The 25,261-nt window shown below is 38.5% G+C and overlaps 1 protein-coding gene across 7 annotated transcripts in view; it reads right to left on the bottom strand.

Moving 5' to 3' along the window:
- Positions 1–11,394: 11,394 nt before the first annotated feature.
- BAZ2B (bromodomain adjacent to zinc finger domain 2B) overlaps positions 11,395–25,261 on the bottom strand; it is a 452,863-nt gene continuing 438,996 nt past the window's right edge. For all 7 annotated transcript variants that reach the window (XM_066279494.1, XM_066279495.1, XM_066279497.1 and 4 more), the window contains 3 exons: positions 18,992–19,257; positions 18,580–18,723; positions 11,395–13,727 (listed from right to left, as the gene is read on the bottom strand). In XM_066279494.1, coding sequence (XP_066135591.1) covers positions 13,574–13,727; positions 18,580–18,723; positions 18,992–19,257 — 564 coding nt within the window. In that variant the 3' untranslated portion in view covers positions 11,395–13,573. The remainder of the gene's footprint in view (positions 13,728–18,579; positions 18,724–18,991; positions 19,258–25,261) is intronic.

Genomic DNA, 25,261 nt, shown 5'->3' with positions numbered 1-25,261 from the left:
AGGAAGCACTATCAAATGTCCGATTATTCCAGCTCAAGGTTTATGAATCTCCCTGTCTCCGTAGTCCTCCACCCTGCTGGGTCTTTTCCCTCAGTCACCTCCCTGACTGGTCTTTTCTGTTCAGGCTGGCTCTGCCCTCCGCGATCCGTGACTGGGTGTCTTCTGCCGTCACCTTATGCTCAGGTTGCCCAAATCTCTGTTCTTCCTGGACCCCAGCCCTGCAGACGCCGCTGTCCACTGGACAAGCCGGGGTGGATATCCTGGCATCATCTGAACCCGATGTGCATTTCTTCTAGCCTTTCAGATTGTCTCCTAGGCTCACAGGTGGACCTTGGTTTCCATGTGTAATTGAAACAGAGCAGCCTTGCCAATCCCTTTTGAGATTAAAAAATTGTCCAGAAAAGAGTTCCTAGGCATGCTAACACTTGTTAACTATGTGCATGACGCAGTAAGAGACTATGTCCAGATGAAAACAAAGATACAGATAGCTTTTATTTTTAATCCATGCAACTTTAGAAGTTTCTTTAATGGGGAACATAAAAAAATTACGTATCAACCTGAAGAAACCAAAGTTATATATTTAAAGAGTAATAATCTAAAATGCTTGAATTTAAAGACAAAATTGAGATAGCTGGAAATGACTTGTAATAAAAAAAATAAAAAGAGATCAAAATTTATGATTTTGAGATGCTCCTGTGGTTTTTAAATTAATGAGTGCATCACGGTTGAGACTTTGAACACCTTAATCCATACCAAAGTAATCCCCAAACAGTATTTTTGTAAAAAACAATCTTTTGATTGTAAAAATAATGGAGCTTTATATGAAATATTAAAAACATAAAAATAGGCCAATAACCGCACTAAATAAGATAAACCACTCAAATAACATTTTCTTACAAAGTCCTGCAAACTGTCTTTTAAAACTTAACTTATATCCTAAACCTTTTTCATATCTAAAATTTCTTCATTATTCTTTTCTGCCCAATTGTCCACACCTCCAGAATCATGCCATTAATTTAACATTTTTACTGTTGTTGAATGGTTGTTTCAACATTTGTGCTTATTATAAATGATAACAGACTAAACAGCTTTGTGGCTAAATCTTTGTCCACACTCACAAGCATTTACTAAGAAAATTGTTAAATAGAAATGGAATTACTGGACATAAAGGTTTAAAGATTCTTCATAAATATTACCATATTGCTTTTCAGAGAATTTGGTTTACACTCTCAGCAACATGCAGTTTTGTGCCTGTCTCTCCACATTCTTGATGGACTTAAGTAATATTTTTAATCTTCATTAACTTGATGAGTAAAATTGATTCTAATGTTCTTTAAGTAAAATATATTAAAGAAACCTCTGCTTACACAGAAACCCCTTCCTGCCAGGAGTTTCGCATGGACCTCAAGACCAATACAATCAGCTCTGCCTGTCCTTCAGGGAAGGGCAGTTTCATAAAGGGAAGCCTGATTACAGCTGCTCTGTAGTCTGTGAGTTTGCAGTTCCGGAGATGTTAATTTAAAATATCTTACCAATATACTAGAGAAACATTGTAAGAATTTATAAAGATCTTTGAACTCATGAGTTAACTGGTTTTCTTATCTCACAGGACAAAGTATCAAAATATTTGGAACTTTGAACTGGAATATTCAAGATTTAAATATTTTATACATTCTTTAATTATGTAACTGTGGTCAGTAATTAATCTTATTTTATCATTAATTTCTGGTTCCATTCCTTGTAATAATGCTACTTGAGGGATGTAGAAAACAATTTAAAATGATATATTTAAAGAAAATTTGCTAAATTAAGTAGTAAGCAATTCATGTTCTAGAAATACAATTGCATTGGGAACAGAATAGGCATGAAATAATTAGTGGTCATCTATTTCTAAAATCTATGGTCCAGAGTAACCCAGAGCCCAAAGGGGAGAGAGAGGAGAGAGGAAGAGAGAGACTGGAGTCATTAGAAAAGGTGGGTGTAATAACGGGTTTTAAATAGTCCTGAAGAATGGGCCAGCTGAGGGATGATGAGCCTGGGAAATACCCAGTTCTCACAGTACTCAGGGATGTGCTTGAGTTGTTTTGCTTTGAAGGCAAACCCAAGGCCAGAGTTCCCAGAACAGTTGGCAGGATAGAATACAAGATGTAATAACTCCCTTGCGTGTTCAATTTCCAAAAATGTATCAAGCTCAACACATATGATATGTGCCCGTGTGTGTGTGTGTGTGTGTGTATTATACTTCAAAAACAGTTTTTAAAAATCATTCATGAGCCTGACCTGTGGTGGCACAGTGGGATAAGGCATCGACCTGGAACACTGAGGTCGCCGGTTTGAAACCTTGGGCTTGCCTGGTCAAGGCACATATGGGAGTTGATGCTTCCTGCTCCTCCCCCCCCCCTCTCTCTCTCACACACACACACACACACACACACACTCCTCTCTAAAAATCAATAAATAAAATATTTTAAAAATAAAACAGGGAAAAACCATCCATGAGAATGGTGCAGGGATTCCCTCAGGCTGATGCAATCACTCCCTCTCCACACCCGATATCATCCTCAGTGCCCTGTAGAGAACTCAGGCTCTGAGACACTGTAATCCTGGGAGCATGCTGTGTTATCTTCTGCATTATATTATGGAACACTCTCTAAATTTCCCTTATCCTTTGTCATTAAATAAACTTGACATCCTCTAACTGGCCATCTCTCTATTACCGAGTAATGAGAGTTGAGCAGAGTTCTTTTAGTTGGTGTTCCAGATAGGGTGAGGCAAAAGTAGGTCTACAGTTGTGAGCCCGCGAAACATAGTTTATTCCTGTATTGTTATTTATTAATTTTTGTATTATTTTCCATATGGACAGTTGTAAACATCCTTTTGCCCCATCCTGTATATAAAGAAAGACCCAGAAGATAGCAGCCAGAGAATGAGGAAGGGGCATGCCAGGTACACTGAGAACTGCCTGATGGGAGAAAATGCACGTGTGGCTGGAAATAATGACACTAAAAAGAAAGGTGATGCTGCCATGGCTACACTTGGTATTTCTTGGTAAATTCCAATAATGCCCTTTCCTTCCTTTTTGATACAAGATGGATTTTACTTGTTTATAGATTTTTTAAATTCCAACTTCTCATAATTTAAATTTTTTCTTATTTTTGCTCTCAAATTCTTTATTTTCTAATATCTTACTAATGTCCTTTTAGAGAATGCAAAATGTTAATAATGCATTTTGAAAACAAACCCCATATTTTCAGTTTCAGATTCATGATTTTTGATTACATAAGAAGAAAATATGACATTGTTGAATCAAATTCACTTAACAATAATCCAACTTACAGAATTAGCAAATCCTGTTTTTTGCTTCCTTATAGTCTGGAATACCATATTTTGATTATACCAGTCTAGGAAATACCATAACATCCTGTCAGTTACTAACCAAATAGTGTTAGGACTCTATTTTAACTTGAGTGTTTGGAACTAATGTTTATCCAGCTTTTCACTAATGACTTCCAGACTAGGTAACTGAATTTTCCCTAAAGAAAGTCAAAACATTCCTTTAATTCTACTTTTTGTAACTCAAAAAGGAAAGGGCACTTATATTTAAAATAATATAATAAAATGTTATGCCTAATGTGGCAAATTATATTCTTCAAAAATGACAACAACAATATTTACCATCCCTTATGCTCTTCCAGAACTTTGCCACTCATCAAGAAGTGAGGTTATATCCCTTCCTCTTGATTCATGTGGGCCATTATGACTGCGTCAACTATAATACACTATATACTTTTCAAGACAAGGTCACAAAGGCAATACAGCTCTTGGTTCACTCTCCCAATGCATCCGGCCACCATGCTGGGAGGGAGCATCGAAGTTCATATTGCTTCCATAATACGCCATGGATTTTCCCTAATACTTTTTTCCGAAGTAGTTTAAATGATTAGACTACACTGAAAAATTGAAGCTCTGTTACTAAGAAGTGTAATCCAAATGAAACCATTTTTATTATTTTAAGGCACGGTATTTGAAATGATACTATGGAAGATTTACAGGATGAAACAGATGTCGTGATGTCACAGAAAATTCTGATCAATTAGAAGATAATTTAATCAGTTGAGCAACTAGTATCCTTAGACATAAAATATTTTAAAAGCCTAATAGTAAATATTTAACATATTTAATATCTAATTAATAAATTTATGTAAATGATTTTAGAATACCCACCTTTTTATATACAAAAGAGATTTTTTAGGAAATATTAATAGCAATTTGTACCAAGAACACAAATAGGAGGAGGTCAGTTTTACAATAATAGTCTTGATACTGCTCAAATTTAAAAGTTGATATGATAAATGCCTGCAACCATAAAGAATCCCTTATCAAATTGTCTGATAGTGGAGATATTATCAATTGATTTGCTTCAGCTGCATAGTTTATAGTTTGAGGAAGCTAATCAATAGCCGCTGTTTTTCCCACCTGACTTCCATGCCTATATAGAGAGGCAACGGAGAAGAGAGATGACCTCAAAGCATTCCCCTTAATATTGAAAATGTCTAGGCTGGAGATGTGGGTGTGAGATTCAGAACAATGGGTTTCCTAATTCTGAATCCCAGAAGTAGGTAGATTTGCATACTTAGTCACAGGAAGTGCAGGAAAACCACAGATAGGGCAGAGGTTTTACTGCTAGGTTGACTGCCGAGCCCAAGCCGACCAGAGTGCATGTTCTTGTAGCTGACACACAGGGGAGTGAAGGGGGCAGGCACTATAGAGGCCCAATCTGTATCAACAGAGTGGACTAATAAACCTCAAACATTCAACAGCTTTTCCTTCTCTTTACTTAACCTATTGAGTAAGGCCAGCCAGGAGTGTGGCCGTCCCCTGAATGTATGGGGGGAAGTCCAAAGTTTCTGGACTGTCTTTCCTCCAACCTTGATAAAGTCACCTCCCTAATACCAAATATTGTGCCATTTTTAATCAATAGAGGTCAGTGTTGATTTTGCTTCAGAAAGCTCTGAAACCAGAACAATATACATATTAATTAAATAAATTCTAAGGCCATTATACTCAAACCTTAATCTAGTTCTAGTTCTAATTCTAAATTATGTGCAGCTATATTGTCCAAATTTGCTTATGAGGGGTTCTGCAAACAAGATTACTCAATTAAGATGCCGCAACAACAAAATGACCAAAAGGCAATGGACATAAACTACTTCTTTTTATGAAATTTGCAGGGTGAAATTAAAGACCAAAGTTTAAATTTCCTTGAAAATTAAAATCCAACGTTATAAAAATTAAAAGTAGTTAAGTTACATCAAACTCTCTTGTCCAAAGAAAACTACCCAGACATTTTTCCCCTACTTGTCTCATGTAGTTTTCCACGGTGCCAATTACAAACTCAATTTTTCTAGGATGGACAAAAGCATTCACTGTTTAAACAATCTTGTTTATCTTTATTTCGAATAGTTATACGTGAGATAGTTTTCTATCAGATCAATATGTGCCAGGCAGGTCTGAAATCTTTTTGTTCTGCCTGGAACATCTTTAATATACCTCATCGTTCCTATGACTTCTTTTCTCACGCTCATTCCCTTAGGAAAAAGGCAACACATCTGTGCCCATAACCACAACAATGGTATCACCTTAAAACTGAGCAGAGTCTTTTGCTTTTAAACAGCTTAACTGATGTATAATTTATATGCTATACAATTCACTCATGTAAGTATACAATTCAATGGCTTTCAGTTTATTTACAAAGTTGTGCAATTATCACCACAATATAATTTTCGAATATTTTTGTTGTCTTTACACTTTCCTGAAGGTTATCATTTGCAGCAAAAACTTTTAATCTAGCTGAATTTCAATTTATCTATTTTGTTCTTTTGTCACTTGTGCTTTTGTATAGTATATGAGAAGGCTTTGCCTAACTAAAGGTCACAAAGATTTACTCCTATGCATTTTTTTCTTGCAAGTACATTCTTTTTTTATTTTGACTTTTTTGTTTGTTTGTTCTTTTGGGTTTTTTTTTCTGAAATTGGAAATGGGGAGAGACAGTCAGACAGACTCCCGCATGCGCCCGACCGGGATCCACCCGGCACGCCCACCAGGGGTGACGCTCTGCCCACCAGGGAGCGATGCTCTGCCCCTCCGGGGAGTCGCTCTGCCGTGACCAGAGCCATTCTAGCGCCTGGGGCAGAGGCCAAGGAGCCATCCCCAGCGCCCAGGCCATCCTTGCTCCAATGGAGCCTTGGCTGCAGGAGGGGAAGAGAGAGACAGAGAAGAAGGAGGGGGTGGGGGGTGGAGAAGCAAATGGGCGCTTCCCCTATGTGCCCTGGCCGGGAATCGAACCCGGGTCCCCCACACGCCAGGCCGACGCTCTACCGCTGAGCCAACCAGCCAGGGCCAGGATTTTCTATATAGAAGATCATGTCATCTGTGAATGGGAATAGTTTTACATTTTTCTTTCCAATCTGGATGCCCTTTCTTTACATTATTGCCCTGGATAGACTGTTCAGTACCATGCTGACTAGACGTGTGATAGTGGACATCCTGTTTATTCATAATATGAGGGGAGACAGAAGCATTGAATTCTTCACCATAAAATTTGATGTGAGCTGTATTTTGCCAGTGTTCTTTTTCTGGTTGAAATTCTTTCTGACTTGAGTGCTTTATCATTAAAAGTTGTTGAATTTAATTTTGTCAAATGATTTTCCTGTGTCTATTTAGATGATCATGTTGTACTTGTTATTCTATTGATACAGCATGTTATATTAATTGATTTTTGAGTGTTTAAACCAAGCTTGCATTCTTGAGATAAATCCCACTTGGTCATAATGTATAATTCTTATTCTACAGTGTGTCCATAAAGTCATGGTGCACTTTTGACCAGTCACAGGAAAGCAACAAAAAACGATAGAAATGTGAAATCTGCACCAAATAAAAGGAAAACCCTCCCAGTTTCTGGAGGATGATGTGGCAGCATGTGCACATGCGCAGATGATGATGTAACACTGTGTATACAGCTGAGCAGCCCACGGCCATGCCAGTCGAGATGTGCACGGTACAGAGGAAAGTTCAGTGTGTTCTGTGGCTCGCTAAATTCGAATCCGTGACCAAAGTGCAACGTGAATATCGGCGCGTTTTTAACGAAGCGCCACCACATAGGAATAACATTACTCGGTGGGATAAGCAGTTGAAGGAAACCGGCAGTTTGGTGGAGAAACCCCGTTCTGGTAGCCGTCAGTCAGTGACGAGTCTGTAGAGGCTATACGGGATAGCTACCTAAGGAGCCCTAAAAAATCTGTGCGTGAGCCCACATCGAACTGCACTGAATAGGTATGAAACTGGGAGAGTTTTCCTTTTATTTGGTGCAGATTTCACATTTCTATCCTCTTTTGATGCTTTCCTGTGACAGGTCAAAAGTGCACCATGACTTGACGGACACTGTATATTGCTGGATTCAGTTTGCTAGTATCTTGTTGAGGATTTTTGCATCTATAGTCTTTTCTTTTAATTTTTTTTATTTATTGATTTTTTTAAAGAGAGGAGAGAGAGAGAAGGTAAGGAAAAAGTAGGAAGCATCAGCTCTAGTAGTTGCTTCTCATATGTGCCTTGACTGGGCAAGCCCAGAGTTTTGAATCAGCAAACTCAGCACTCCACAATGACACTTTATCCACTGAATCACCACAGGTCAGGTGAAAGAAAGTGATCTTTAAAAATCATTGTCAGCCCTGGCTGCTGGCTCACTGGATGGTGCATCTATATTCTTAAGATATTAGTGTCTAGTTTCCTTTTCTTGTGATATACTTGATTTAGTTACTAGGGTAATACTGGCCAAATGACTTAGGAATTGTTTGTGAATAATTGGTATTTGTTTTTCTTTAAATGTTTGGTAGAATTAAGTGGTGAAGCCATTGGGGCTGGCTTATATTTGTGGGAATTTAAAATTAATTCAATCTCTGCTTATTATAGGTCTATTTACTTCTTTTTTCTCAAGTCAGTTGCGGTAGGTTGTGTTCTGTTTGTGTTCTCTAGGGATGTGTCCATTTCATCCAAGTTATCTAACTTGTTGACATTCACTTGTTCATAGTATTCACTTATAACCCTTTTATTTCTGTAAGGTCAGTAGTGATGTCCCTTCATTCCTGACTTAAATAATTTGAGTGTTCTTTATCTCATCCAGTTTAGGGAAAACTTTGTTAATTTTGTTGATCTTTATTTTAAAAAAAAAACAATTTTTAGTTTAATTGATTTTCTCCATTGTTTTTGTATTCCATTGGTTTCTACTCTAATCATTATTTCTTTCCTTCTGCTTGCTTTGGGTTTAGTTTGCTCTTCTTTTCCTACTGGAAGTGTAGGTTACCGATTTGCAATATACTTTTTTCCACATAGGTATTTATAACAATAAGTATCCTTCTAAGCACTGCTTTGGCTGAAGCCTAGTAATTGTCTACATCAATAAAACCTACCACTCCTATCATGCATGCTTCTTTAGGTGGGTTAAAATTTGAGTCTCCAAATGGCATAAGGCATCATCCACACAAATTCACAGCACCCCAATGTTTCACAGCGTCAAACGGCCCTGAGCTCCTCCATTTTTCTTGGTGTCTCTGTGTTTTTCATCATTACATTTCTCAGAAACATTTTCCCTTTGAACCTAGGTGATATATATTAGCAGTCTTTTCTGACCAGGACAGATAATTCCAGTTCAATCTACTAGCTGTCCCCAAATTTTCTTAATCTTTTATCATACTTTCCTCTTTGGTGCATTCTAGTTCTTTTCTAGGACCTGTTCTTAAGTGACGGGATATAGAAGTGGGATATTAAGTCGTACTGGGCCTACTTCTTTCCCCGTTCTAATTCAATGGTTTGATAGCCAGTCTGTGAGCATCAGAATAGGCCAGGATACGGTGCAGTTACAACAAAGCCCAGTATCTCAGTGACTTAAAGCAAGAAAGGGTTATTTCTTGCTTATGCTATATGTCTATTGTGAGTTGGTAGGGAATTCTGTTCATCTTAGTTAATTGGGAAATAGGCTAACAGAGTATGAGTTGTTTTAAACATTACAGTTGCTGTGCCAGAGGGAAAAGAGAAATTAAATGCTTGGCCAGTAAGAGACAGAATCTTGCATTCAGATCTCTTTGGCCAGAACTAGATGTCAAATGATCATACACAACCACAAGGGCATAGGAAATACACTTCACCATATGCCCAGGAAGATGGAAAGCTAGAAATCTCTGATACTACGGCATCAATGAGTTTACCAGATGGTAGGTGTTGTCCCCTTTAAAAGGAAATGAGATCAAAGTTAGAGCCCCTATTGAAATGAGGTCAAAGTTAGAGACCAGAGGGAAGCAATCTGTAGAATTACAAAAAAAATTGGTTTGTGTTAGGTAACCTATTCTTTCTCACCTATCGAAACCTGGGACCCCTTAGGCCCTTTATTATCAACATGAGCCTCTTCAACATGTCCCAGAAAAGAGCTGTATTGTCTATCAGAACATTACTAAGCTTAAGATATTATTATAAACTTCAAATATACATGCAATAAGAACTATCCCTTTTAAAGCAATCATTTTCGACAATCACACATTTATTCCAGCATAGCTGTTACCTAAAATATATTTAGAATCCCAATTTTAGCACTGCTTTCAGAGTGAGACTCATCTTTTTGAATATCCTCCTTGATTGGAAGGCTTTATTGGCAAAGTTTTACTGGGTACCTTTAATATGTCAGACATTATACTAGATGCTGGGTGTTATAAATGTGTTAAGACACAATCTGTCAAGGAACTATATCAGATGAGAATGGGAACTACACAGCCATAATAGCAATACCCTTATTTATGGAGGAATATGAACTGTAGCTGCTCATAGAAATCTTGAAAGGAGAAGAAAGTTAATTACATCCATACCTAAAGACAACAATCTATGCATACAATAAGAGCATGCAGATAAACATATGACTCAGGATGAATTTTGAAAATACCCAGAATTCCAATCAGATGGCTAGATTTAACTTGAAATAGGCAGAACTAGAAAAATGTGATAATAAATATCACATTTTTAAATTTAAATTTTAAAATTTAGTATTTAAATTTCTCAGAAACAAAAAATGGGAGATAGGCATCATGAAACAGGGCAAAAGTAGAGGCTGAGGGTAAAATGTGTTGTGAATGTGCATTTTCCAGCTGGTGAGACACCCCAGAGGTTGTCAGGTATAGAGACTCCGTTGTGCTTGTGGTGTTGAGAAGGGCTGGTTCCCCTGTCCACACCAATACCTGGATAAAAGTCTCTTAAGTACATCTTTATCATTGTGTTGACTGTGCTCACCTGACATCTTTCAGGTGATCCCATCTCTTCCCAGATATCATGACACTGGAAACTTGAGTTGTTGGATAGCAGATAGGTTTAGATACAATAGCTACATAAAATGAAAACTACAAGAAAGGCAAATCGAAGTTGAAGCTGCTAATATGATTAGAGAAACTGCTTGTTATTTTTCAAAGCACAGTATTCAAATTCAGTCTGTAATAAATTATTAGTGAAAAATGATCCAAACAAACACTGAACATCGGTTGGGAGGGAGGGAAGAAGAGCCCTCCCACTGCTGGCAGGAGTGTGAAGTGCCACCTGGAAAGCGCAGGTTCTCCAGTGGTATGAATCCCAGACAAACTCTTACCACAGCAACAAATTACTCAAAACTGAGTGGCTTACACCACTAATGAGCATTTACTATCTCATAGTTTCTGTGGGTCAAGAACTCAAGAGTGGCTTAGCTGGGTAGTTTTGGTTTAGAGTCTCTTGTGAAGTTGCAGTCAAGAGGTTGGTAGGGGCTCCAGGCATCTGAATGTTTAACTTGGGCTGAAGGAACCACTTCTACGATGCAACAGTCACACTGCTTGTGAGTTGGTGCTAGGTATTAGCTGTCCCTTAGGGCTGCTATAATGTCCTCACAATATAGTAGTTGGCTTTAACCAGGGATATCTTATTTATTTATTCTTTTAGAGAGACAGACAGGAAGGGAGAGAGATGAGTTGTGTCACTTTAGTTGTTTATTGATTGCTTGTTCGTACATGCCAATGACTGGGGGGCTCAAGCCAGTGACCCTTTGCTCAAGCCAGTGACCTTTGGGCTTCAAGCTAGCAACCTTGGGCTTCAAACCAGTAACTTCTGGGCTCAAGCCAGTGGCCAGGGATTTCACACTCAAGCTGGTGAGCCTGTGCTCAAGTCTGATGAGTCCACGCTCAAGCCAGTGACCTTGAGGTTTCGAACCTTGAACCGCAAAACCCCAGGTCAATGTTCTATCCACTGTGCCACCACCGGTCAGCCTGAGATATCTTATTTTTAAAAGAAAATTATCACTCTTAAAAAAATTGTTCTTTTGTGTGTGTTTAAGTATTTTATTTCTTATTATGAGCCCCTCAGACACCAAGTGTTATTATCAAATAAGCCACTTATCACCCATGAAGAAGACTCCCCATGGAGCACCTGGCAGTTGTATAAACACAAAACACAGACTTTATTCACACCACCACCTTATGCCCTACTCCACATGGTATTTTTGATTAAGCACCAGCCCTTTAAGGCATCACCACAATATTTGGTTACAGAAACTGACATATTTACATAATAACAGCTGAGTTGCATGTAAGTCTTCACAGTCTAGGGATTTTGGAAAATGCTCTGCGGCTTCACAGCATTTACATTTCCTTCAAAAATTTTTTATTCCTCCTTCACCATTGAAAGCCACTTTCTAAGAACATTACTTAAGGGCCACTTCTATACGAGGCAATAAGCCTGAAGGAAGAGCCTGAGCCTGTCATGTTCCTACTGACTCCCCAGAGCCCAGCAAGGCACCACATCACACGTCATGAACGCTGCACTTTGCATCTCCTGACTTACTAGACTAACTGATATGATCAAAATTTCTTATTGACTATGGGGTTCTATGTCTACCAGTAGAGACATTTCTCTTATCAAAACACCTTAAAATTTTATTTTAACATTTTCATATTGAAAATGTAAAAAACAAAACAAACAAAAAAACAACAACAAAAAACCAACCCACAAAATAACGTGGTCCAGAGAGGCTCAAAGACTCATTGAAATCCTATCACTTGACTTAAAGCCCCGCCTTCCACCCAGCTCAATGTTCTTTGAACCACACTCTGCTGCTCCTTCCTTATGACTCTGTAAAAATCAAATTTAAATTCACTGTTTTTGTGCAAACCCTGTATTTCCAGGTTTCAGGTTAAGAAAAACTAAAAACTAGTTTGTAAAAGTTTTTTATTGTATCCGTGCCACACATAGTAGTGAAAAATAACACTCCTAAAAAAAAGAATGCTACCTTTTCCACAACATTTTATTTTAAATAAAACTTCAAGTACTCTTACATAGGTACAAAAAAAATTCTCATCTATTTGCCTCCAACAGGCCACCACAACACACAGTAGATAAAACACAGTGGTTACAAATGTCTTTTAAATTTATTTCTGAGGCAAGGCAAATGGGAGGGAAATGTTTCTATGAAAAAATACTGTGTGTTTAGGAAATTGTCACAATTTTATTCCACATGGATACAAATGATCATACTTTAATTTAGGCCCTGGTGGCTTAAAATTATATAACAAAATAGAAAAATGGAAAACTAATATCCCCTACACCCTGTTTCAAAGGCAGGCACTACCAAGATCAAGGAGACGCCACAGTGTTGGTAGAGGATAATTACTGTACAAGCTGTATAGCTATAATTACCTTCAGACTAAAATAAAATGCTACAGTCCTTCTAAGGCATAAACAATAATGTCTGCAAACAATATATACACATAATACATATTTAAAGCAAGACATAATATAAACAATAATGAACAGTATATACATGTCAATTTTTCTTCACTGTCTGGAAATACAATTTAACTACACAAGTGATGCAGCAACATATATATATATATAAATGTACTTGTAACTCTACAGTAAAGTTTATTTTTGGTGCTTTTAGAGCACATCAGTGTAAACAGTTTAACTTGGCTTTGTTTTATATTTTAAAACATTCCTTGTTGTATTTTCAAGATTTAAAGCAATTTTCTAGTTCTTCCTTTTCACAGAAAACGAAGATTCTGGATGTGGTTTAATCATAAATAATTCATAAAATTAAATACATTCACTAAAAAATAAACTACAAAGTAAAAAAATGAAAAATAGATATTTATTGAGAGGGAAAGGAAAACCGTTTCCCACATTAGAGCTCTGGTGTTGAATATTCAGTGCGATTTGATATATTTTCATTGCTATTGCACTATAACACCCTTTCCTTTGAAAATTCTTTGGGTGTGCTTCCCTGTTCTACCTAAATTAGCTGATAAATCACACAAACCAATAACCAAGGGCCTTGGTTGTTGTAGGAGTGAAGCCTTTAAAAACGGTATCATTCTTCTGGTACTTTCTTCCATGATACTTATTTTAAGGAAAAAAAAGTCATCATGTATGTGCCTTGCACATTTATGTAATACAGTTCACATTGCTGGTCTCATTTGTCCTTGTTTAAAAGGAAAAAAAAAGAGAGATTATTATAACTTCAGCTCACTTTGAAAGTATCTGTCCACTTTTTTTCAAAATACTTCCTCATACTGTGGCCAGCTCTGCCTATATCGGAATCATCTTCATTAAATGTTTCACAGTTGTCAAAAACAAGCCTGACATCTAGAGCAAAGGGTTCAGGGTTCGGATACCTGAAATAAAACACATGATTAGAGGTTGCTTTTGTAGGGTGGCTTTTCTTTGTAATTAAATGATGAAGTAATAAAAGGTAAAATAAAAAGTAAGACTGAAAGGAAAAAGAAAAAGATTAGAATAACTGCATTTATTTATTATTTATTTATTTTTACAGAGACAGAGAGAGAGTCAGAGAGAGAGGGATAGATAGGGACAGACAGACAGGAACAGAGAGAGATGAGAAGCATCAATCATCAGTTTTTCGTTGCGACACCTTAGTTGTTCATTGATTGCTTTCTCATATGTGCCTTAACCGTGGGCCTTCAGCAGACCAAGTAACCCCTTGCTCGAGCCAGCGACCTTGGATCCAAGCTGGTGAGCTTTGCTCAAACCAGATGAGCTCGTGCTCAAACTGGCAACCTCGGGGTCTTGAACCTGGGTCCTCCGCGTCCCAGTCTGACGCTCTATCCACTGCACCATGGCCTAGTCTGGCTAGAATAACTGCATTTAAAGTGATATAAAACATATTATACCTTCATACATGGAACATTTAAAATAATTGCATGGGGTCTGAACCACATAGAATTTAAAGACATATGAAATAGAGAAACTGCTTTCTCTGAAGATCAAGATAAATAAATGTGCACTAAATAGCATTTTGCTTACATCCAATTTCCTGTCTGACCTGCATTACAATTCTCTGTTATAGGACTCACCACACTTGATTAGTTTAACTACTCTGACCATCTGTGTCACTTGTAGTACCTCTATTATTCACATTCAAAAAGTTGGCCCTTAAAGTAAAAAAAAAAAAAAAAAAAAAAAAAAAAAAGTAAAAGCCTGACCTGTGGTGGCGCAGTGGATAAAGCATCGACCTGGAAATGCTGAGGTCGCCGGTTCAAAACCCTGGGCTTGCCTGTTCAAGGCACATATGGGAGTTGATGCTTCCTGCTCCTCCCACCTTTCTTTCTTTCTTTCTTTCTCTCTCTCTCTCTCTCTCTCTCTCTCTCTCTCTCTCTCTCACTCACACTCTCTCCTCTCTAAAAATTAATAAAAGTAAAAAAAAAAAAAGTTGGCCCTGGTGGGTTGGCTCAGTGGTAGAGTGTTGGCCCACCGTGTGGATGTCCGGGTTCAATTCCCAATCAGGACACACAGGAGAAGGGCCCATCTGCTTCTCCACCCTGCCCCCTTTTGCTCCTCTCTCTCTCTCTCTCTCTCTCTCTCTCTCTCTCTTCTCTTCCCCTCCTGAAGTCATGCCTCAATTAGAGTAAGTTAGCCCCAGGAGCTGAGGATGGCTCCATGGCCCCTGCCTCAGGCGCAAAAAATCGGCTGTGGTTGCAATGCAGCAAGGGCCCCAGATGGGCAGAGCATCACCCACTAGTGGGCTTACTAGGTGGATCCTGGTCAGGGCGCATGCGGGAATTTGTCTTTGTCTCCCCTCCTCTCACTCAATTAAAAGATAAAAAAAAATTTTTTTTAAATATATATTATAGCCCTGGCCGGTTGGCTCAGCGGTAGAGCGTCGGCCTAGCGTGCGGAGGACCCGGGTTCGATTCCCGGCCAGGGCACACAGGAGAAGCACACATTTGCTTCTCCACCCCTCCACCACACCTTCCTCTCTGTCTCTCTCTTCCCCTCCCGCAGCCAAGGCTCCATTGGAGCAAAGATGGCCCAGGCGCTGGGGATGGCTCTGTGGCCTCTGCCTCAGGCGCTAGAGTGGCTCTGGTCGCAACATGGCAACGCCCAGGATGGGCAGAGCATCGCCCCCTGGTGGGCAGAGCGTCGCCCCCTGGTGGGCGTGCCGGGTGGATCCTGGTCGGGCTCATGCGGGAGTCTGTCTGACTGTCTCTCCCTGTTTCCAGCTTCAGAAAAATGGAAATATATTTAGTTGCACTAGAAAACATATAAATGCCTCCTATGCACTATAATCATTATACTTGCCCTGTGGCTTTCACATACATCTCACCATATGCTGCTCTGTGTTAAATCTCCCCCACTCCCCATTTCTCCCCATCACTCTTCTAATATACCCTTTTGCTCAAGCATTGGCATCTGATGATCCAAAACAAGCAAAAGAGCATGTGCTACTCTTTAACTGAGATAACATGAAGAGGAACTGGCTTTCAGTACAAAGCACTGTGGCCTGAGCGCTTTTTTAGGGGGATAGCCCACTTCTCCTGCTCTATAAGGATATAAAAATGAATGAATTTGCCTAAACTTATTAGTAAGAAAGGAGCAGTTTGTTTCAAGCCAATTCAATTCAAATCAATACATTAATTCTAACTTCTGATAAGCTGGATACTGAAATAATTTTCCCAAATAGAAATGTCTGTGAAGCATACACTAGCTTTGAGACTTTATAAAAGTGGAATGATTTCTTTGATGAAACACCTTGTGCAGTTTCCACTCCCTCATTCTTTTAGTAATATGTGCAATAATGAAAGAAATAAAATTTTCTATCTGTAAAGAGCTCACAGGGTTAATTCAGGCCTTATATAATGTTATCCATTTCCTGTTCTTCTGGAAATGATTTTTATTAAGGTGAAATTCATGTAACACAAAGTTAACCTCTTTAAGGTAGACAATTAAGTGGCACATAGTATATTAACAATACTGTCCTATCCCTACATCTATCTACAAATAGTTCCAAAACATTGTCATTACCCCCAAAGGAAACCCTTTATTCACTGAGCAGTTACTTTCCATTCCTCCTTATTCCCACCCCATGGCCAGCACCCATCTGTTCTGGATATTTCACATAAATGGAATCATATAACACGTGAGAATAATTTTTATAAAACACTTATAAAGTTACTTTGAGAAATATTCACCTGTTTAGGCTGTTCTTTACTATAAGAAAAGGTTAATGATTAATGCTAGAGAGACTGGAATCCAGGAGAACATTCTTGATGAGATTCTAGTTGAAGGAAAGACAATGCCCAGTCCGTGCCATTCTTTTAGAGCGTGGGCAGAGGATAAAACCAGAAAGATTCATTCAAGCAGATGTGTCCCTGAAACCTCTGTTCTATCAATTTCTACTCTAAAAATTTGAGGTTTTGGTTCCAACTCATTAGTTTGGGTTTAATTGAACAACTCAGTTAGAGGAAACTGAATGCACTAAATTTTGCCTCCCACACAGCGGGCATCTCAGGCCGAGAATAAGGAACTGTTTCCTCTCTGCCTGCCTCCATTCACCAGGATTCAGTCTCAAAAGGGAACTTCGATTTTGTACCTCTTCTGGTAATTTTGTCTTAATGTGTAAGCCTGTTATTTTGAGGGAGTTAGGGGTTGTGGTTCGTCCTCTCCAGAAATTAAAAGAATGATGGACATTAAAGTCATGAGCTAATTTCAACATGGTCAAGTCTCCTTGTGTAAGTCTTGTCCTAGCAACGTTGATGATAAAATCCATTGTGCAACCCCTCTAAACATCTAATTATTTGGACAGACCTAAAAAAGCAAAAGAACTAGTCCACATCTAGACAGCAGCTTTTGATGTGTGGTTCACATTAGAACCTATAGTTTTTGTTTTTTTTTTAATTTTTTTTTAAATTTTATTTATTCATTTTTAGAGAGGAGAGAGAGAGGGAGAGAGAGAAAAAGAGAGGAGAGAGAGACAGGGGGGAGGAGCTGGAAGCATCAACTCCCATATGTGCCTTGACCAGGCAAGCCCAGGGTTTTGAACCGGCGACCTCAGCATTTCCAGGTCGACGCTTTATCCACTGTGCCACCACAGGTCAGGCTAGAACCTATAGTTTTAATGATTGTAAGTGCTTTCTGAGTTTGGGCAGGTCCTTTCTGTAATTAAAAAAAAAAAGAAATAATCCTTTAAAAGACCAACATTTCAGAAATAAATTCATCATTTGGTCAATCTAGTAGATCATTTGATATGAGGACACTCATCATTATGAGTTAAGTTCTACTCAACTCTTCTAAATTGAATGTAAATTATGGAGCACAGTGGTTTTCACCAAAAGAATGCTCAGGACGAACTAAACAGTATATTGCATAATAATGAGAAAAATAATAACAATGTTCATAAAATTAAACTGTATCTTGTCGTTACTCTTTTAAAGTTTCTTCTTTCTATATATTCTCTGTGACTTTCTTTGCCTGAAGCGATGGGCATGAGCTACATTAATCTAAACCGGGTGTAGGAATAACGGGAGCAGGGAGAAGGGGGAAGAAATCCAGCTCCACAGCTGCTGGCCATTCACGTGTGGGATGCCTTCACGTGGGCTTTTCTTGTGGCTCCAAGACGAGCCAGTGTCGAGGACCAATTAAATTCCATCAACATTTGCTACTTTCTGGCAGGGGTCTGAGGTGGTCTAACAAAGATCATGATCTGTGGCCAGGAACTCACTCTTCAGAAATCACAAAGAGAATATTGTAGAGTGAAGCAATAATAATTTTCTTCCACATTTACTACATACATTTTTAGTATTCTCCAACAACTTAAAATAAAGCTTTTCATATTTAAAATTTCCAATAATCTATATATTGTAATAACCTGAAAATATTAAAGAATCAGTTTTTATTAAATCCACATGAGGTGATGCCAATACGCCACTGATGTACAATGCAAGCGTACACGTTACAGATTTACTCTGGGAGGTTTCCCCGATAGGTTTTTCTTTACCTCCCAGGCTGGGTTTGGTGCCCTTCCAATGCCAAAAGCAGCTTTATCACCCTCCTTTTAAATTGAGTAATTTTGATTGACTTCACATCCACACCATACCACCCTAAGCAAACACACACACACACACACACACACACTAGCATACACCTACACAGACCCTTCTCCAAAGTCAGGGCTTCTGTCTAGCACATATTAAGCATTAAATAAATATTGAACTAAAATGATTTACTTACTGTCCACTACTTAATTTCTCTCTGATTGTGGAAAAATCCATAGGCTTCTTAATAACTTTCTTATAACCAGGAACAAGTTTCAAGTTTACAGGAAGTAGAAAAGGCCATGCATCCTCATGAGTTTCCATTTCATTAAGGATCACACTTAAGAAAATAATGTTTGAAATCAATATCTCTGCTTTTCAATTATCTATGTTTATTAAAAATTTAGCTTTCATAATCTTTCAGGATAAACAATGCAAATTTATTTATTTATTAAAAGGCAAAAGAATAGATTTACTTATACTATAGACTTTACATTTTCCTATTTGCAAAACTTGTCAAAAAGACACTTTTAATATGGTAGAAGGTTTCTAAACAAATAAAATGGGATATCATGACTATATATTGTACATAAAGACTGAAATAATACCTGCAAAGAGCGAGGTCCTTGGAGTCATCTCTTTTAGGTTTCTTGACAGAAGCAAAACTTTCTTGTTTGGACAAGTTAATGGAAATACTTTCCTCCATTTTTCTCTTTTTTAGGTCTTTGCTCCCTCTTTTTAGTGAACTGCTGGTAGATGCAGAGTCTTCGTCTTCAGTATCTCCTGGTAAAGTTCCTTTCTTTCCTTTCTTTGAATCATTAGTCTTTTTTCCTTTGACTTGAAGTTTTTTGAATTTTAGAGTTTGACCACTTGCCTTTAATTTAAAAAAAAGTAAATTAGGTATAATAAAAAGATGTATAAAGTTAGTAATTTTATTATTTTCAAAAGAGATCTATGAATTTGTTCTCATAATACAAAGCTAAAACCTAATAAAGCATGAAAAAATCTAAAACTTGAAGATACTGATCTCATGGTAATCCATCTTTACTACAGAATTTATCAGCAGTATTCCTTTAGTATAGCTCACTGATTGAATGAGTATAAAGATACAAACAGACTATCTTTTAGAGAACAGTACAATTGAGAACAAAGATGAATAGAAATAAAAACATAGAGCTTGTTAATAAGAAAGTTAAAGAGGGAATTAAAAAGCTAGGCCAACACATCAAAAATAGTTCACAAACTGCCAAATAGAGAAAAAGTCCCTTGTAAGCTCAAGTCTACTGGGAACTGGTCTTTCTCTAGAGAAAAAAAACACACATTTGTTATAAGAGAATTCCACAAACTTGTGGGTTCCACAGTTAAAGAAGTGGTGAAGGCCGAGGAAGAAAAAGGGAAGTCTGTTTAAAGAAAAACAATAAAGAAATAGCATGAAAGAAATCATATTAGGAATTGAGGCATGTAAATTCCAGCTACGACTCTGTTAGTAACTAGCTATGAAACTTCCTACAAAAATGTTTGAGGCCCTGTTTTTCTCATTTGTAAAAGAAGATAAGCAACACAATTGGTAAGGTCATTTAAGCTCTCAAACTACACGAAAAAAAAATCTCAATGTGGCTTTATGCAATCTAACCACAACGTGGCAGCACACTGACGCAACCAGTGAACTCCCACCCAAATTTAGAAACAGAAATAAAACTGAATTTTGAGTTGAATATTATAATAAACATAACAAATCTGAAAAAAGTGATATGCAAAGTCACTGGTAATGTATGGGTTTTGTTTTGATTTCCCAGAAAGTGTTTACCCCCTTTAAAAACATTATTTCCTCTCTTACCCACATTTATTAAGAAACCTTAGACTACAGAGTCAATATTTAATCTAGTTATAATTTAAAGTTGGTGTATTCTTTCTTTGGAGAGAGAGAGGAGAGACAGAGTGACAGGCAAAGATGGACAGACAGGAACGGAGAGAGATGAGAAATATCAACTTGTTGTTGTGGTACTTTAGTTGTTTATTGCTTGCTTTTTTCATACATGCCTTCACTGGGGAGCTTCAGTTGAGCCAGTGATCCCTTGTTCAAGCCAGCGACCTTGGGCTCAAGCCATCAACCCTGGGCTCAAGCTGGTGAACCTACACTTAAGCCAGATGAGCCTGCGTTCAAGCCGGCATCCTCAGGGTGTAGAGCCTGGGTCATCAGAGTCCCAGGCTGACACTCTACCCACTGCACTACTGTCTGGTCAGACTAAAATTGGTGTATTCTTGAAATATGTCTGGCCAGAAACATTTCTTTAGAGTATTTCACATCAATTTCTTTGAGGATTTCATGATCTCGTCTAGCAAAAAAAATTTTAATTGTCTTAATCAAGCAATTAAAAATATTGGTTCCAAGGCCATGGCTGTTCGGCTCAGTGGTAGAGCATTGGCCAGGCATGTGGATGTCCCAGGTTTGATTCCTGGTTAGGGTACAAAGGAGGAGCAAGCCTCTGCTTCTACACCTCTCAGCCTCCCCCTTCTTTCTCTCTCTCTCTCTCTCTCTCTCTCTCTCTCTCTCTCTCTCTCTCTCTTCCCCTCTTGCAGCCATGCTCTATTGGTTTGAGTGCATTGCCTGGGCACTGAGGATGAATTCGTGGAGGCTTTGCCTCAGGTGCTAAAAATAGCTCAGTTGAAAGCATGGCCCAAGATGGGCAGAGGATTGGCCTCAGACAAGCAGTTGCTGGTTGGATCCTGGTTAGGGAACACGCAGGAGTCTGTTTATCTCCCCTGCTAGCACTTGGAAAAGAAGAAAAAAATATATATTTGGTTCTAGGGAACTCTCTGTAAAGTATGTAATTGTCTAACTGCTGTGCCGTACACCTGAAACTAATACAAAATAGTGTTGAATGCAAATTGTAATTAAAAAGTATATATTTGGTCCTCCATGGGCAGGCTAAAAGTATAACGGAAATATTTTTTTTTTAACCTTTCCATTCCAACAATTTTATTTAAAAAAAAAATTTTTTTTTGTATTTTTCTGAAGCTGGAAATGGGGAGAGACAGTCAGACAGACTCCCGCATGTGCCCAACCTAGATTCACCCGGCACGCACACCAGGGGGTGAAGCTCTGCCCACCAGGGGGCGATGCTCTGCCCCTCCGGGGCGTCACTCTGTCACCACCAGAGCCACTCCAGCGCCTGGGGCAGAGGCCAAGGAGCCATCCCCAGCACCCGGGCCATCTTTGCTCCAATGGAGCCTTGGCTGCGGGAGGGGAAGAGAGAGACAGAGAGGAAGGAGAGGGGGAGGGGTGGAGAAGCAGATGGGCGCTTCTCCTGTGTGCCCTGGCCGGGAATCAAACCCGGGACTTCTGCATGCCAGGCTGATGCTCTACCACTGAGCCAACCGGCCAGGGCCTTAACTGAAATATTTTAATTGATTAACATAATAAGGCAAACCATAAATCTAACACCTTTCTGATACCATATCAAAAAGTCACTACCCTTTGTCACTAATTGAAATAATTAAAATGTTTTACTAAGTCTTTTTTTTTTTTAATTTTAGTGAGAGGAGAGGATCCTGCATGTGCCCCCACCAGGATCCACCCCGCAGGCCCACTGAGCCAACTGGCCGGGCCTACTGTCTTTTCTTCAATTTGCTTATTAATTTCTATTCACTATGATCTGATTATTTTGAGTTTTCATATAACACTGGGCTTTTAGCACTCTGTAATCATAAAAAAGAGAAGGCTTAATATAATGAGAAAAGTCCATTTAATGAAGATTAAATCAAGTTAGATTGAATAATTGTGTTCCTTAAAAACAACAAAATTTCATGAATTATAGGCCAAAATTTCTAGTTCCTGTTTGAACTAAAATATTACTTAGGAGCATGTTCTAAGAAATTAATACTCACAGTAAGAAAACATGAAATTTAAACTGCAGAATCAAAAGACTTTTTTGATTTTTTTTTATGTTTTAAAAAACAATGAAGTCTCTGTGTATTTCTTTAATAAATGACATTTATCAACTCACGTCAGTAGACCATGCACATACACATACTTTTAAAAGTAAGCTTTTATACTATTACTCTGCCAACTGACTACTTTGTTCTTGGATGGAGACGTCCAAATTTAAAAAGGAACTTCAGTATGTCTTGAGCAGAACCTATCGCATTACACATATAAGAGTACATTTCTGCTATGTTTGTGTATTTATACATCAGAAGTTGTGAACTGCTGGCTCACAGGCTGTAAACAGCCTACAGCCCATGCATTTTTGTTTGGCCCGGACAATGCTTGTAGAAATTCTGAATCTGTTGCCAATATTTAACATTTGGGAGAAGATGCATAAAATCCCTAACCCTGATATTGGTAGGTCCTGGAACACTGGCCCACATATCTTTACAACAACTGGCTGGAGTTGAATGATGACTGTATATTTAAATGGGGACATAATTTCCTGTCTGCCACAGTCCCATCTCTTTTGTGTTATCTCCCTGGCTTTCACAGGCAATGCAGTTTGAAACTTGTATGTGTGTGTGTGTGTGTCTATTAGTGTATATAAATATGTACACACACATGCACATCTATTTGAGTCTGTGGTTCTGTGATTATTTAACTATAATAAAGTGTATATATATTGGCATACACATACATACACACTGAGTAAAACTACTTACAATGATGTATGCAGAAGTAGCCATGTCAGAGTATAGTATAAATATTTGTAAATAACAATGAATTACTGGAAAGATATTTTAAAACCTTAATTTAGAAATCCTTATATTGGTGTTTCTAATATTTATTGCTATGAAAAACAGAACAGGTGACTCACTACATTTAGAAAACAATAAAAGCAGCAGCTTAGAAAGTTACATTTACATAGAAGGGCTTGGATGAGATCACAGAACTTATGTTTCCTACTCTACTCCTTCAATGATAAAGAGCCAAAATTCTGATTTAAGCAAATTTACTGAAAAGAAAACCTCCTTTAGCATATCAGATGATATCTCCAACTCTTAAAACACCAACTTGTTAGTAATTTATAAAGTATTAGAGAAACTGTCTTTAACTTGACAGTCATGAAATTCAAGATAGTTTATATACCACCAGTGAAGATATTATGGAATTACATTTAACTGTTTATAACAAAATAATCAATTAGTGAGAAATAAAAAAGCCATTATTAGTGAAAATGATGCTGTATGAGACCCTCTGCCATTTTATAAAATAGTCTGATATGAATATGTCACAGCATTTTAAAGTTGCTAAAACTTTCACACTCACGACCGTATTTGATCCCCATGACTTTCCATGAAGTAGAAACTGTCCCATTTTACAGATGATAACCCTGACACTAAGAAAGCACTCTGATATTAACTGGCCAGGGAGGTGAGAAAGCCAGCGAAAGAGACTGGAAAGGAACAAAGGCGAGAAGACCAGTGAGGTGGTTTCTTAGAAGCCAAGTGAAAACGTTTCAAGGAGGAAAGAAGTTCCACTCAGTCAGGTGTAATGGATAGGTTTAATGAGGCCTAAGCACTAACCACTGGACTGAGCCATGTGCAAGTTTTTTGTAGCCACAGTAACAACAATTTTGGCGGAGCTGTGAAGGTAAAAATCTGACTGGAGTGAGTTCAAGATTGAATTTAAGGAGAGAAATTAGAGAGAACCAGGACAGAAAACATTCTAGAATTTTTACTCTAAAGGGAAGGAGAGAAATGGGGGAAGTGGAACAAGGAAGGAGTGAGGCCAGGAAAAGGTTTTTGTTCACTTTGTTAATGTGAGAGAAACAGTAGCATGGTAGTAGGCTGACGACAAGAACCCAATGGAGAAAGAGGACTGGTGATGCAGGGGAAGAGAGGGCTCTGCAGCCATCCTCAGGGATGGGGTCTGAGGCGCACTCTGGGGAACGGCGTATGGAGGGACGCTAGCAGCTCAGGCCACGGGAGAGAGGTCGGTTATATAAGCTCAGATACAGGAAGGATGGTAGCGGATCCCTGTGGTATTTTCTTCTAATGGCTTCCATTTTCAAGTGACATTGGAGTAAAGTCATCAAATGAGAATGAGAATGGAGACAAAGCTGGAGGTAAATCATCACACACCATTAAAGGCCCTCTTAATGATTTCAATTTAAGGTCTAAGTGTTTTTATTTCTAGCCATATTCAGATTTAAAGGTACAGGTGCTGGGGAAGTCAGAGTGTTGGATGAGCCAGATGCTGCTTTGCTATGTAAAAAAAAAGAGGCAAAGGAGCCACCGATGGATACAGTGATTATGATAACGGGACACTGACTGACACATTATAATCTAGGTTAGAAAGAAGGAGAGGACATGAAGTGGAAAAGGGACACTGAAAAGGTCTTCAGATAAAGGAATTGAAGGTCCTCGTGAAATCAAAGATTTTTTGGCATGTCAGAGAGAGTGGACTGGAAAGAGAAAGGCAGTGGACAGGGGGATGTCTGGAACTGAGTTTATGAAGAGGCAGTAACTACTGGTAACTATGAGGCCAAGAAATTAAACAAGAAAGAAAGTGACTGAGGTTGGGAACACCTAGCAGAGTCTGGCTCTCCATACATGCTGACCCTTTCACACTTCTGACTCTTTCCTTTTTAACTCTAAGCTTGTTAGTCCAGGGGTCTCAAACTCGGGCCCACGGGCCGCATGCGGCCCGCCCACCAATTTTGAACGGCCCGCAGACTGGCCCGCAGACTAATCCACGAAGTTTGATTAGTCTGCGGGCCGCACAAAATTGGTGGGCGGGCCGCATGCGGCCCGCGGACCGCGAGTTTGAGACCCCTGTGTTAGTCTCTATTTTATCACATTGTTTCTCTTTAATCAATTGGTATGAGAGTTCAAAGGTTTCTAATTTAAATGTGACTGGAGAGTGACATAAAATGCATATATGA

Source organism: Saccopteryx bilineata, chromosome 5 (assembly GCF_036850765.1).
Source record: "Saccopteryx bilineata isolate mSacBil1 chromosome 5, mSacBil1_pri_phased_curated, whole genome shotgun sequence".
NCBI classification, from domain to species: domain Eukaryota; kingdom Metazoa; phylum Chordata; class Mammalia; order Chiroptera; family Emballonuridae; genus Saccopteryx; species Saccopteryx bilineata.
Note: the sequence above shows the minus strand (reverse complement) of the source record. Positions and strands in the feature narration are given on the sequence as shown.